The sequence below is a fragment of the Trachypithecus francoisi genome, unplaced genomic scaffold, assembly GCF_009764315.1.
Source record: "Trachypithecus francoisi isolate TF-2019V2 unplaced genomic scaffold, Tfra_2.0 Lachesis_group16, whole genome shotgun sequence".
NCBI classification, from domain to species: Eukaryota; Metazoa; Chordata; class Mammalia; order Primates; family Cercopithecidae; genus Trachypithecus; species Trachypithecus francoisi.
The window spans coordinates 44,633,541-44,646,716 of NW_022681461.1; the positions used below are offsets into that span (position 1 = coordinate 44,633,541).

General features: G+C 35.3%; 1 protein-coding gene across 4 annotated transcripts in view; it reads right to left on the bottom strand.

The window, feature by feature from the left end:
• Positions 1–347: 347 nt before the first annotated feature.
• Positions 348–13,176, bottom strand: part of FREM1 (FRAS1 related extracellular matrix 1) — a 169,250-nt gene continuing 156,421 nt past the window's right edge. For 3 of the 4 annotated variants that reach the window (XM_033237385.1, XM_033237390.1, XM_033237389.1), the window contains 5 exons: positions 12,838–13,002; positions 12,497–12,625; positions 11,931–12,046; positions 5,714–5,799; positions 348–3,275 (listed from right to left, as the gene is read on the bottom strand). In XM_033237385.1, the coding sequence (XP_033093276.1) occupies positions 3,076–3,275; positions 5,714–5,799; positions 11,931–12,046; positions 12,497–12,625; positions 12,838–13,002 (696 nt within the window). In that variant the 3' untranslated portion in view covers positions 348–3,075. The remainder of the gene's footprint in view (positions 3,276–5,713; positions 5,800–11,930; positions 12,047–12,496; positions 12,626–12,837; positions 13,003–13,176) is intronic. The other variant, XM_033237386.1, reaches the window with a different exon arrangement.

Genomic DNA, 13,176 nt, shown 5'->3' on the forward strand with positions numbered 1-13,176 from the left:
TTTCCACTGTGACTTCCTTCCTGATAAAAAGCTTGAGGCATAAAAAGCTATTATAAATTTGCATATATGCACTATCTTTTTATACTTCTATTTTTTATCTTATTCCCTACAGTATCTCCAGTATCTGGAACAATGTCAGTTGCATGGTTGGCATGCCTTGTTCAATATTTGTCAAATGAATGGTAGCTGGATGTATGGATACAAGGAAGCCATACAATGAAAGGCTGGTCTGGCCAGTAAAGATAAAAAACATGTTGACTTTTCTCCTCCATCCCTTGCTAAATAGAATCACTAAAATCTAAAACTCACGTGTCCCCAGAAATAAGATAAAATGTTAAAAGCTAATGGAAAGTGTCTCAGAACTTAAAACAAGTTTATTAATTTTGATACAACACTAGATGCAGTACATTTAATATGCTGCTTTGTTGCAGAAATTACTCAGCACCAGTTTATGGTTTAAATTATACAGAACCATAATGTAAATTAAAATATGTGCATATCTTTTTGGCTGTATTAAAAATAAACAAAAACAGAAATCAAATTAATGTCACCTGGTTCATTTTCACCACTTCTTGGAAGGAGATGAAATGATTATCATATGTTGCTTAAGTTTATATTTAGCAAATAGATGCTATGTTTTTGTTAAAGACCAAACAATCAGAAGATTCTGAAAAGCTAGACACTCTTGAGCTGGACTGATGCCCCTGGATAGAGTGGGCCTTTTCCTGAGGTGGTACTGAAGTCTGCGGAGAAGAGCTGGGTACATTCAGGTCCTTCTTGACACTTTCCTTCCTAGCTACCATCAGTTCCCATCCTCTCCTGTTCAACCCTTCTCATCTCTCTCTCCTGTAATCTCTCATTCCCATTCTATCCATTACTCCATTTCCTTCCTTCCCACTCCCATCAGAAACTACCAGTTAAGGCAGAGGGAACCTTGACAATCATTTACTTCTTTTCCCCCTGAGTCAAAGCTCAATTGTAAGAATAAAATGAAGGTTGTAATGAATACCACTCATCACCTAAACTTGCCTGAATTTCTGTTTTTATCTTCTTAAAATGACTTGGATTTTCCAACTTGATTAATGCTTTCATGATCAGGAATATTTTAAAATATTCTTGTAGCATTTCTAATTGTTATAAAAATCAAAACCCTCACTCTTTATGCTAACATTTGCAATTAGTTCAGTATCATTTATCATTTACATTGCAGAAATGTGTAATAAATCTGCCATGCTGACAAGGTTCTACATAGTTGACATAGTTCTAGATTTCCAGTTTTAGATGGTTTATATAGTTTTAGAGTTCCAGTGGAAGGAGTGGCCTTTGAATCACTCATTTCCCAAACTTCTACTTCCTTCCTAGGACTTAACCCTTTAGGTAAACAACTATTTTTTCTTTGGCCCAAATCTCACATTTCCATACTGCAAGAAGCCTGTGGACCAGAAAGAATTTGACTGGAGCTGGTAAGAGGATAGGTGTGGCATCTTTTGGTTAAACGCCAGAAACTGCTTGTGTCTCACAAAGAACCTGTACATTATGCCAATCTGGAGCCCACCTGTGACATCTCAAGTAAGGACCCTCTGACACTACAATTATGTTCAGATTTAAGAAATAGGCAGAATGTCTGGATCATATTCCAATCTTGCTTTGTAAATTTTTCTATTAATTACAACCTTGATAAATGAACTAAGCTTGCCATGTTTTTATATCCAGAAACTTAACTGACTTTCTCCAAGCAATTTTAGTGTCTGTAACACTCAAGGTGTTTTTATAATAAAACCAGCACCAGAGCTCTAGTCTACTTGATAACCCCCTTTTGATTCTGAAGTTACATTGGTGCCCACAGAGCAAGTGACATTTCACACAACCATATTTCTCAGTGATTATGAAAAGAGAAAAACTTTAAATAAATGTTTCAGACATAAAGTTCTAATTTCCTATAACTCTTAAACCTTGATTTCAGAAGGGAGTTCTGGTAAGGCTGCAATATACTTCATTGTTACAAAAATGTTCCACTCTACTGAGATTATAAATTAATAAGGTACCTTTCCATTAGAGAATCTAGTTAACATGGCATTTCTGCAAATATTAAAGATTTAAGGGTGGCTCACAATTGCCTCAAAATCCTTTCCGAGAATGTAGACTTTCAGGGGCTCTGTTTTCAGTGTTATTTTTCTCTGTTCACCAGCACAGTTCATCAGGACACTTCTGAGGAAGCAGTATTTTTCTTCCATATGTCAACCATCATTCATATTTACTCTTTATCCCAAATGTCCTTGAGAAATGCTTGTCAGTACAATAAACACAGAGGAAGAGATCATGTTACTTGAAATTTCTCATGACTCTGTAAGGCTGGGGAAACTCAATCATTAGCTTTGGGATGGTACAATGCCAACATTCAAATTGGAAAAGGAGATCTGTTTCATGAATAGTGATGAACAGAACTCTGAAGTACAGGCGGCCCCCTGAATTCTTACCTGAACTACAGCTTTGAACAGATGAGCCTCCACCTACAAGATTCTTTCATCTAAAGTCTTTTTCATTATAGAAAAGTCTCTTTTTCCACCACAGTCTCTAATCTTAGATTTCACATTTAAAGGGCTCCCAAGGGAAAACTTTGCAGTTCAACTTTGGTTTAATGAACTAGTAGAGTTAGCTTCACTCAAACTAAAGTGGTAGGAGCACCTATGATATATATTTCAGAATAAATTCATTAGAGGTAATAGGACCAAATTTTTTTTTTTTAAATCCAAGGACCATGAGACCGGTGCTCCCTGAGGTTTGGAGTGGGGTAAGGGTGAGGGTCTTCTGGAATAAACAAATCTTACACTTTATAATACTGCTGGCATTTATTTTAAAAGGTATTGAGACACAAAAATTGTATCTTATCTTGTAAAAAATATTCATTTGTCAATCTTTCTGGCACTATTAAAAAATGTTCCATTTTCACTAGACTGAATCACAAAGGTATACCCACTCAATCATAACAATTTGTTTTCTATGGAGCAATATTCACAGATCCTGTAAATAAATAGGTGACAAATTCCAGGTGGCCACCTGTAGGGTCTGTTATATTTAGAGTTTTCTGGAACACACATAATTATGAGGTTTGGCTCTTCTGCAGTCCTTTGATTGCCATTTCCCTTGTCTTTGAACCAAAACACAGCTCTTTCCAAGCTTGGAGCGTTGAGAGGGCCCTCTTCTCCCATTGGTGAAGTCAACAGGTTCACCACCGATCCACTCCCAGTGGCCAGGATGCACTTGGTCATTCAAACCTAATGTGAACCAAAAGAACGTGTCAATTACTTTTATTGCATTTATACTTAGATATCAAATCCAACTATTGCTCTAAGCTCAGTTATCACATGCAAATGTGGGCCCAGGTTCTAAAACAAGGGATAGGAACTTGGAATACTCTAAGATACGAGGCGTCAAACAAATCCCAGTCCAATTCTAGCTCTACCACTTACTTGCTAGATGAGCATCTTTGGGCAGGTTACTTAACCTCTCTGAGTTTTAGTTTCCTCATCTAAGGAATGAGCATAAAAATAGTACATCTAGGGTTGTTTTGAGGATTAAAAAAGATAATGCATGTAAAGCTCTTGGCATATATAAGTGTTTAATAAATGGCAGCTATTATTGTTATTCATATCATCCTACATGCAGAACTCCTATCACAGGGAAACAGATATTCTCTTGCCTATTGTTCTTCCTCCTCATTATTTAAATATCCTGGTTTTCATATTGTAAAGTAGCTTACTATGTATTATTTTGAGTCCGGAGCTTAAGATGTTTCAATCTGCTACAAATCCAATAAAAAGCAGATTTTCTCGACTTGTCTCTCTATCTCCACCGGCAAATTTTGCAAATTATACTTTAATGTTGTAAAGCTTCTGTAATGTTTTCTTAAAGAAGCTTTCCCCCACTCTTTCATAATAGAAATAAAAAAGAATAAAATACAAAGGAACCCCATGCCACAGCATGATCCGACATTCCCTAAATCAAATTTGACCATGAAAACAGTCCTAGATACGTAACATTTTACCTTCCCCCAACTGATTTGCAGTCAGTATTTTTGGGTGGAATCAAATGAAATACTTTTGGTTAGGAATGCCCTCCTTGAATTATTGATTAGATGACATTATGCCTAAGCATATTGTGAGGACAGAGCCTTGAAATGAGTCATTATGGATGGAGAGAAAACTTATCTTCCAGCTTGTCTCTTAATACTCAGTTCTTTTCAGAACTTAGGGACTCACCAAAAAGCCAAGAGAGGGAACTATCCTGATTCCCTCAAATACAATGCCTCTAAAGAGAAGTAGTGGGAACACTGACTTTCAGGGCCCTGAAAATTCTGTTTCTAAAGTGGTTTAAAAAGATTTGTTATTTGGCTGGGTGTGGTGGCTCATGCCTATAATTCCAGCATTTTGGGAGTCTGAGGCGGGTGGATCACCTGAGGTCAGGAGTTCAAGACCAGCCTGGCCAATATGGTCAAACCCCGTCTCTACTAAAACTACAAAAATTAGCCAGGCGTGATAGCGGACGCCTGTAATCCCAGATACTCAGGAGGCTGAGGGAGGAGAATTGCTTGAACTCAGGGGGTGGAAGTTGCAGTGAGCCAAGATCTTGCCACTGTACTCCAGCCTAGGTGACAGAGTAAGATTCTGTCTCAAAAGAAAAAGATTTGTTATTATTGTTAAAACTACAGAAAAATATTAAGACTTCAGAAAAGACGGAATAAAATTAAAATCACCTTTATTATTATTATTATTATTATTATTATTATTTGAGACAGGGTCTTTCTCTGTTGCCTAGGCTGGAGTGCAGTGGCACAATCACGGCTCACTGCAGCCTCAACTTCCTAGCCTCAAGCACTCCTTCCACCTCAGCCGCCCAAGTAGCTGGGACTACTATTAGCTGCCACCGTGCCTGGCTACTTTTTAAGTTTTTTATAGAGACAAGGTCTCACTAGGTCGCCCAGGCTCATCTCGAACTCCTGGGCTCAAGCAATCCTCCAGTCTTGGTCTCTAAAAGTCCTGGGATTACAGGCATGAGCCACCATAGTCAGCCTACCTATAATTCTTGACTGAAGGTAAGTCATTTCTAATTATTTAGAATATATATATATGTAATATGTATAATTTATTTATATTTATACATACACCATATGCATAATTGCTTTCATTCTAAATTATTTCATACTTTATATGGATGTGGATCCTGCATTTTCACTTAGCACCTTGCCATAAACAGAATATGTTTTATGTTTTATATGTAATATAATGTGCATCAACATATATTTGTTAAATGAATAAATAAACATAAGGCAATATTTTATGTCTTTATTATTTAATGGCTTCCAAAAGCATTAAATCTTACATATTCCTTCATATGGCTGTACTATAATTTATTTAACCATTCTTTAGTCATAGCAACTTTTAATTTTTTACTTTTAGAAATGTTATTGCATTGAACTCTCTTGCCTGTCAATCTGACCACATCCCTATTTACTTCTTTGGGCGAGATGTCTAAAAATGAAAGTATTGTGTCAAAAAAAGGTTTAAGATGAGTTTTAAAAGATAAATGGTTAGATCTATTGATTGCCTATTATTGTAAACCACAATCATTTGACCCATGGAAGGGAGTAGCAGGGTGGTGGTGCCTGTTTGTTTCATGTCCTTGCCTCCCTCCACAGTGCAGCACAGATACTTGCCTATCCAAAAGGACTTTCTCCCACCAATGTCCCAGAGCCATCGCATGTGCTGCCTGGAGAATACAGTTACAAGGTTGCCCATGTATCTACACGCAAATGAAAATGAGAGCATCAACAACAAGCAGTTAACATTTCTGCTGATATGAAATGCGTAACAGAAATAAAAATAAGTTTAAAACACACAAAAAAGTATGTATTTCAAAAGATCTTTCTAAGATTTTAATAGTGCAGTTTTATTTAAAAAGTATCTGCAGGGTGGGGGTAGGTGGCATCAAAGAAAGTGATGGTTTATTATAATATCTGGGCTTTACAGCATAAAACATCAATAGGTTTTAAAACATAAACAATAGGTTTCAAACATCTTTTTGGAAAATCAGCAATTGATTGCTTATAACAATAACTTATTTAATGACAAAGTACTATTTTTTTCATAAGTTTATTTCAAGCTGGTATAAATTTGGCAAATACCAAGTTAATTTGATGAGTAAGGTAGCCCAAATTAACTATTTAGATAAAATTACTTCAGGTTTAAATTTGGAGCTTAGTGTGTTTAGACAAATAAACATATTATTATGACTCCTTCATTATACTCAGTGAAATGAGTATAGCCCCAACTGTCAAACCTTCATATAATGTGTAGAAATTAAAGCTCTTGTTTTTACAAACATATGTAAAATATTTTTTGCAAAACAGAATTTTTTATAAATTATTTTTGCAGCTAGCTGAGTTATTCCTAGAAGCAATATTTGATTTTGCCTAATTCCCCGGCAGTGCTCATTAAAACCTCTTTTAAAATGCTTTAAGTAAAAAGCCACTGAATAATTCTTTCTTTCTTTTTTAAAACTAAAAAACCAAAAAGTTTCAAACAAGAAACAAATACATCATGTATATATGTATCATAACATCACATTGTACCCCACAAATACATACAATTATTATTTGTCAATTAAACATAAAATTAAAATTTTAAAAATAATTTTAAACATTTAAAAAATCAAACAAGGAAAAAAGTAAGTTAAATCACCATGATCTTTTTGCCTGGTTAATATCCATCGATATGAAAAGAAAAGTAGGAAACAAAATTAGCAACACATTAGGTTAGATAGCTGTTGAATTTAATTTTATTTATTTTGCCTATGACTTTTCAAAATTCAGATCTATTTCTCTGCTTTTCCAGACTAGATATGGTGAACATAATTTGTCTATTTTTAAATGATTTTCCCCCACTAATAATAGTACTTTGCTGCTGTCTGATGCAATGATGATTTCTAGGCCTTCTTAGATATATGAGGCTCTTTGCCCCTCCACTGAATGGCCTTAGACAGCTGGATTGGGTTTTGTGACTTGGCTCTGACCTCATTATTGACTCTCAGCTCCTGTCTGACAGTTACAGTAAGTATGGTGAGGCATCTCCGCTCTTCCCCTTCCCATCATATCAAACATGGTCATTCTAATGTGCTGTAGGCTTAGAACACACAATATGAAACGTGTTAAACACAGGCTGAGGGAGGGCTTGAGGTACTGTCCCAGTCACTAAGACATTTTGTACAGAGCATGAGAGACCAGGGTTCCACTTCCTGATTACCCCTTAATTCCCTGAATGAATTCCCTAATTCTCTTACTGAACTAATTCGCTTACTGAAATTCCCTAACTTTGTAGCCTCAACTTCAGCATCAGGATGTAATGGGTTTTATTCAAGGATATTTAACATCTTCTATAGCTTGAAGATTCCTGAAGCTATCTTTTAAACAAACTTGGTAAAATCCATTTTAGCTGCCCAAGTACAATTTCAGTTTTCTTTTTGACTCTCCAAAAAGCAAGAAGTTCCAAAAGAGTGAGATGGGAAGATAGCTCTGCTTCAAGACAGGTAAAATCTTAAGAGTATAGTTATTCACAAAAGAAATATTTAGGTTTTCATATGTTTAATATTTTATAAAAATATCACTCCTTTTATTTTATGCTCACATACATATAAAATATGGTGGGTATTATCTGTATAGGTGTACATATGGATATACAATTATAAATAGGTACACATACACAAATATTTGTAGTATAGAGTTAGAAACAGAAGCTTTAATTTTTCTGGTTATAGAAATAAATATCTGCTTCTCCGAAAATTGTTTGTTAAGTTTAGGTAGATTTCAGGGTAACTCTAAGGATAGGCCAGCAGGGGTTCCAGACACTCCTGTGGGAAAACAAAATGGTTTCATAGATAATGCTCTATAATAATAGAATTACCAAATGTACAATGACTGCCTGAGGAAATGAGCAGATGAGATTACAACATGTAAATTCAAGAAATGCATAATCTAGGAGTCTGGCTCCTTTGATTCAGAAAAATAATAAAACACCAATGGGGAGGAAAGAAGATTGGAGATAAAGGTCGAGTTGAGTTAGCAATCTGGTTAGGGACAAAGGATAAAGCAAAATCTGCTGTCCTTATGGAAATATGGGCGTTGTGGATGACCCTCTGTAAAGGACTTTCAGAAATATTTGTTAAATGAATGAATCTATAAACTAGAAATTTGATCTTACCTTAGGTTTGCCTTGAAAGGTTAGTTTGATTCAAATCCAAAGGAAATTTAGGGGCCATAATTTAATAAAAAACTTAATATGTGTTTGCAGTGAGAGAAAAATAATTATTAACACATAATTTTGAAAATCTACTTTGGGTTACCTCAACACACAGTTAAAATACACATACTTGTCAGTACATCTATGATGAGAAACCCGCTATACTTAGGGGACCTGTTTTAGAGAGTATAATGATGAAAAACTAAATTCTATCTCTTTCATTTACTTCCTTGTATGCCTGTGAGCAAGTGATTTTGCTTCCTTGAACCTCTTTTTAAAATAAATCTGTAAACCTTAGATAAGAGAAGTGATGGAAGGACCAAATAAGCTAGTACATGTGAAACAATTTCATATACTATAAATATAAAAGTAAGACATTATTGACAAGGAGGCATGCAGACTACAGTTAGGCTAATATAACAGGGTCATGGGTGAAGGTGCTTAAAACCAAGCTGCAGATGAAATCTCAGATTAAGTGCATGAGAAAGTACCTATGCTTTTAAATTAATTTAGACCTTAAGTTTATTATTGTGATGATCAAATGGTACAGTATTAATAGATACATGAAGAACTCGTTGCTACTCACCAATAGAACCTAGTCACAATTATTAATAGACTGAACAATAAAATGAAAACAAAAGATGATGGGAGACTGATGTAGGTTTGTCAACATGAGGGCATCAACAATGTTATAAGTTGCTATTATTTCATAAAAAGTGGCTTTTGACAATGAAAAGCTGCACTATTATAATCTCAGAATAAAGAACAGTCCTTTAAAAAAACACTTGGCAATCTGACACCACACATACGACTGAATGGAAAGATATTTCTCAATACATACTGTCCTTATTTTTCTCATATGTTAAGAACCAACGAAAGCTTCATTATAGACCAGTTACTTGCATTGTCCTTTAAGAACCCTGGAAGATGTGCAAAAGGTTGCTTCTAAACTTCAAGTTGGGAAGTTCTGTTCTGTTCATCTACATTCTATCAACAAATCCCAGCAACCATTTAATCTTGATAACCTTGGCTGCAGTATAACTACTTATTCCCTTAATTTTGTAAGCAAAGACACCATCGTATTCTCCCCGCATTGTTGCATACTGCAATCTTCTTCTTGCTAGTTTAGACAGCTTTTGATCAACATCAAAGCCCTTTCCTCATGGAGGAAAAAAGACCAATACCACTACTTCTACTGCTAGAATGCATTAAGACAAACTAAATGACAAATAGTTAAGATGTCATTTTAACATCTTAACCATCTTAATCATGGAAGAATGTCTTATTTGTTCTTTAACATGTAGCACTATGGAAATATATGTATTTAAAGTAATTGTTATTTGTAAAAATTTTAATATTTTATCTTATTTGATACCACCAACTTATCAACAACAAAAAAAAAAAGTCCTGAAAGCCACTGATTAACCTCTCTGGTGACTCTACTTGCAGTTAAAACATGAAATACATCAGTGAAGAAAAAGGTGGTTTCACCAGTTTTTAAACACACTTTTAAAACGTTTTATTAGCTTTTTAAAAAATCTAGGTATAATTTACATTTAATAAAGTGAATAGATTTTTAAATATTCAAATTGATGAGTTTTGCCAATTGTATATAAATCCATTTAATAACCACTTAGAATAATACACTGAACACTTCTCTTACTTTAGAACATTGCCTCGTGCTATTTTCTAGGCATTCCACAATCTTACCGGAGATAACAATTTTTTATTTCTAACAGCATAGATTAGATTTTATTTATATAAATGGAATCATACAATAAGTATTCTTTTGTGTAGGACTGCTTTCTCTCTATGTTCTATTTTTGATTTATCTACATTGTTGGAAGTTTCAGTAGTTTATTCCATCACTTATAAAATAATTTATCAAAAAAATTTATTCTCTTGTTGATGGAGAAGATATCAAGTATTTCTAAACACCAATAACAAAAAACATTGACCCAAATTAGTATTATTGTGAATAAAGTTACTATGCAATATTTTTATGAAGCTTTTTTAGCATATATTTTTATTTCTTTTGGTCAAACACCTAGGAGTAGAATATGTTAGGTCATAGTGTAGATGCATATAAATTTATAAGAAACTGTTAGACAGTTCTACAAAGTGATTGTATCATTTTACACTTCCACCAACAACACATGAGAATTCTATTTGCTCTATATCTTTATCCACATGTGGTATTGTCCACCATTGAATACTATGCAGCCTTAAAAAAGAACAAAGTTTTGTCCTTTGCAGGGACATGGATGGAGCTGGGAGTCATTATCTGTAGCAAACTAATGCAGGAACAGAAAACCAAACGCTGCATGTTCTCATAAGTGGGAGCTAAATGATGAGCACACACGGACACATAGAGGGGAACAACGCACACTGGAGTCTACTGGAGTGTGGAAGGTGAGAGGAGGAAGAGGATCAGGACAAACAGCTAATGAGTACTAGGCTTAACACCTCGGTGATGAAATAATCTATACAACAAACCCCATGACACACATTTACCCAGGTAACAAACCTGCACATTTACCCGGGAACTTAAAATAAAAGTTTAAACATTAAAAAAGAATTTTGGATTGTCATATTTATAATTGTAACTATTATAGTAGGTGTGAAGTGGTATTTCATTGTGGTTTTCATTTTCATTTACCTCATATGTAACAGTTTTGAGCACCTTTTCATTTATTTATTGACCAACTGGACATCTACTCTTGCGAAGACTCTGAATCATTTACTATTGTTTGAATTGTCATTTTGTCATTGATTTGTAGAAGTTGTTTATATTGTCTGGGTTTAAGATTTGAGAATAGCTTTTCCTGAATGTGCTTTGCTCTTTCATTTTCTTAATGGCGTCTTAAGATGTGTATAACTTTTTAAATTTTATGAAGTACAAGATCTGATCAATAATAACCAGAGACTTCCCTAGTCTCAATTTCCAGCCACGGGGCATATTAGTCTAATTGTGTTGTCTGGATAATATCCAGACTGGCAAAAAAAAAAAAAAAAAAAAGGAGGGTCAGGGATCGGTACACATGCATTTTTAAAGTCCTTCTGGACTATATACATTGGTTGTCATTCTCTGACCACAAGTCATCCTTTATTGAATGTTCTGTTACCCAGTGAGCCTTTGTCTTACTTGTCCAGCTTTATAATCATTGCTATATAATCGCATTGCTAGCAGCCTGATGCTATAAGGCTTTTCATTACTAAATACTTTCAATTAAATGGGCAGGAATTCTTATCACATAAAAAAATAAACTGCAATGCTGCCGACTGAGAAAATCTCCTGATTTCCTCACAAAGACTGAGACAGAGAGGAAAAGAAAAGAACAGAAAAAGAAACATGGCAATGGTGCAGCTTTAACAGAAAAGAGCTAAGTCAAATATTAGGTTGGTGCAAAAGTAATGGCAAAAACTGCCATTACTTTTGCACCAACCAAATACATCATCAAGGCCCATCACAAATCCATTCTGAACTAGGGAACTGCCTTGGGGATCCTAAAACAAAGCCAGGCAGATATTAGGCACTCAATACTTGTTGAATGAATGAAGCAGTTCTCCAATTCCATGAGAAAAGAGAGAAATAGTGGAAAAGAAAACATCAACCAAATGTGCAATAGGGTTCCTTACTGTTCCCTGCAAGCTCGGGCAGCCGCATTCCAGGTGCTTTTCTGGTCTGTGATCAAGATGTGACAGTAGCCTGAGTGCTGGTGCCACCCGGCTGGACAGGATTTGTCTTCCACATCCTGAAAAATAGTTGTCTGTGTTCATATCATAATGGTCTTTACAATCTGGAGTCGGTTCAGCATAAGGAGCCCTAAGAGTTCCTTAACTTTAGTCAAGTAGTTTCATCACCGCAAAGGGAGTCAGTCCTAATTCCAATTCTCCATCTTGAGAAATGCAATGGCTTCTTACAGAAAACACTACCACAGTCAGCAACGTTTCAGTGTTACAACTTTGACATTCTGACAACCGAACAAAACAAGTAAACATCTTAAATGGTATTGATTTAACTAACGTATTTTGTGATTTTTAAAAAGCCACTTTGGGCCATTGTTTCCTCTTGGCCTTCAAGTTATAACAATGGCAGGAAGATGTAGCATGGGTTGAGTCATGCACCAGATTGTTCCTCTTTACTAGCTTATCATAGAGCACATTGTGAGCAAAGGTGCTTGGCTGCTCAGCCTGTCTCCTACCTTGGTTTGGGGACTCCAGGCTTTCCAGGCAATCCCATTGCACTGATACAGCTTCTGGATGCCTTCTTCAAAATGGAAGAGTCCCTTTAATTCCAGAGTGCAGTTCTTTGGAAATGAGGGCAACTGGTCCTTTGGGAAGCAAAGGCAATTTAGCAATTTAGAATTGACTTAAGGAAAGTTGCTCACACATTCACCTTCTTTAGGTTTTCATTTGTTGGGAAGCATTTGTGTTGGGTAAACGATCCCCCCAAACTTGGAGGCTATTTTGTGAATTAAGTGTGTTTATGGCCCAGCAAACAACTTGTTCTAAGGTGAATAAGAAGGAACAAAGATTTTCATACCTGTCTGGGGAAGTGTGAGTCAGTTGTGGATTCCACCTTATCTGCTTGAGGCAGTTCTGCCACTTTGATTGTCTTTTGTGGCTGACTAATGATGGATACTTTGGCCTTCCTTTTGTGAGTTGGGAAATTGTCATCCTCCAGTTTCAAGGAAACTATCCCATGATACTTGAGGAAACCAACAATCAACAACAATAAGGAAAAAAACAAACACCAAGATAGCAAACAAAAAAATGAGTAGTTCAAAAATTCAGTCAAAGCAAAAAGATAAGAGGATTTGTTTCTCTGAACACCCAAGCCTCTAATTTCAAAACAATTTTTTGAGAGAAATGTATAAATATA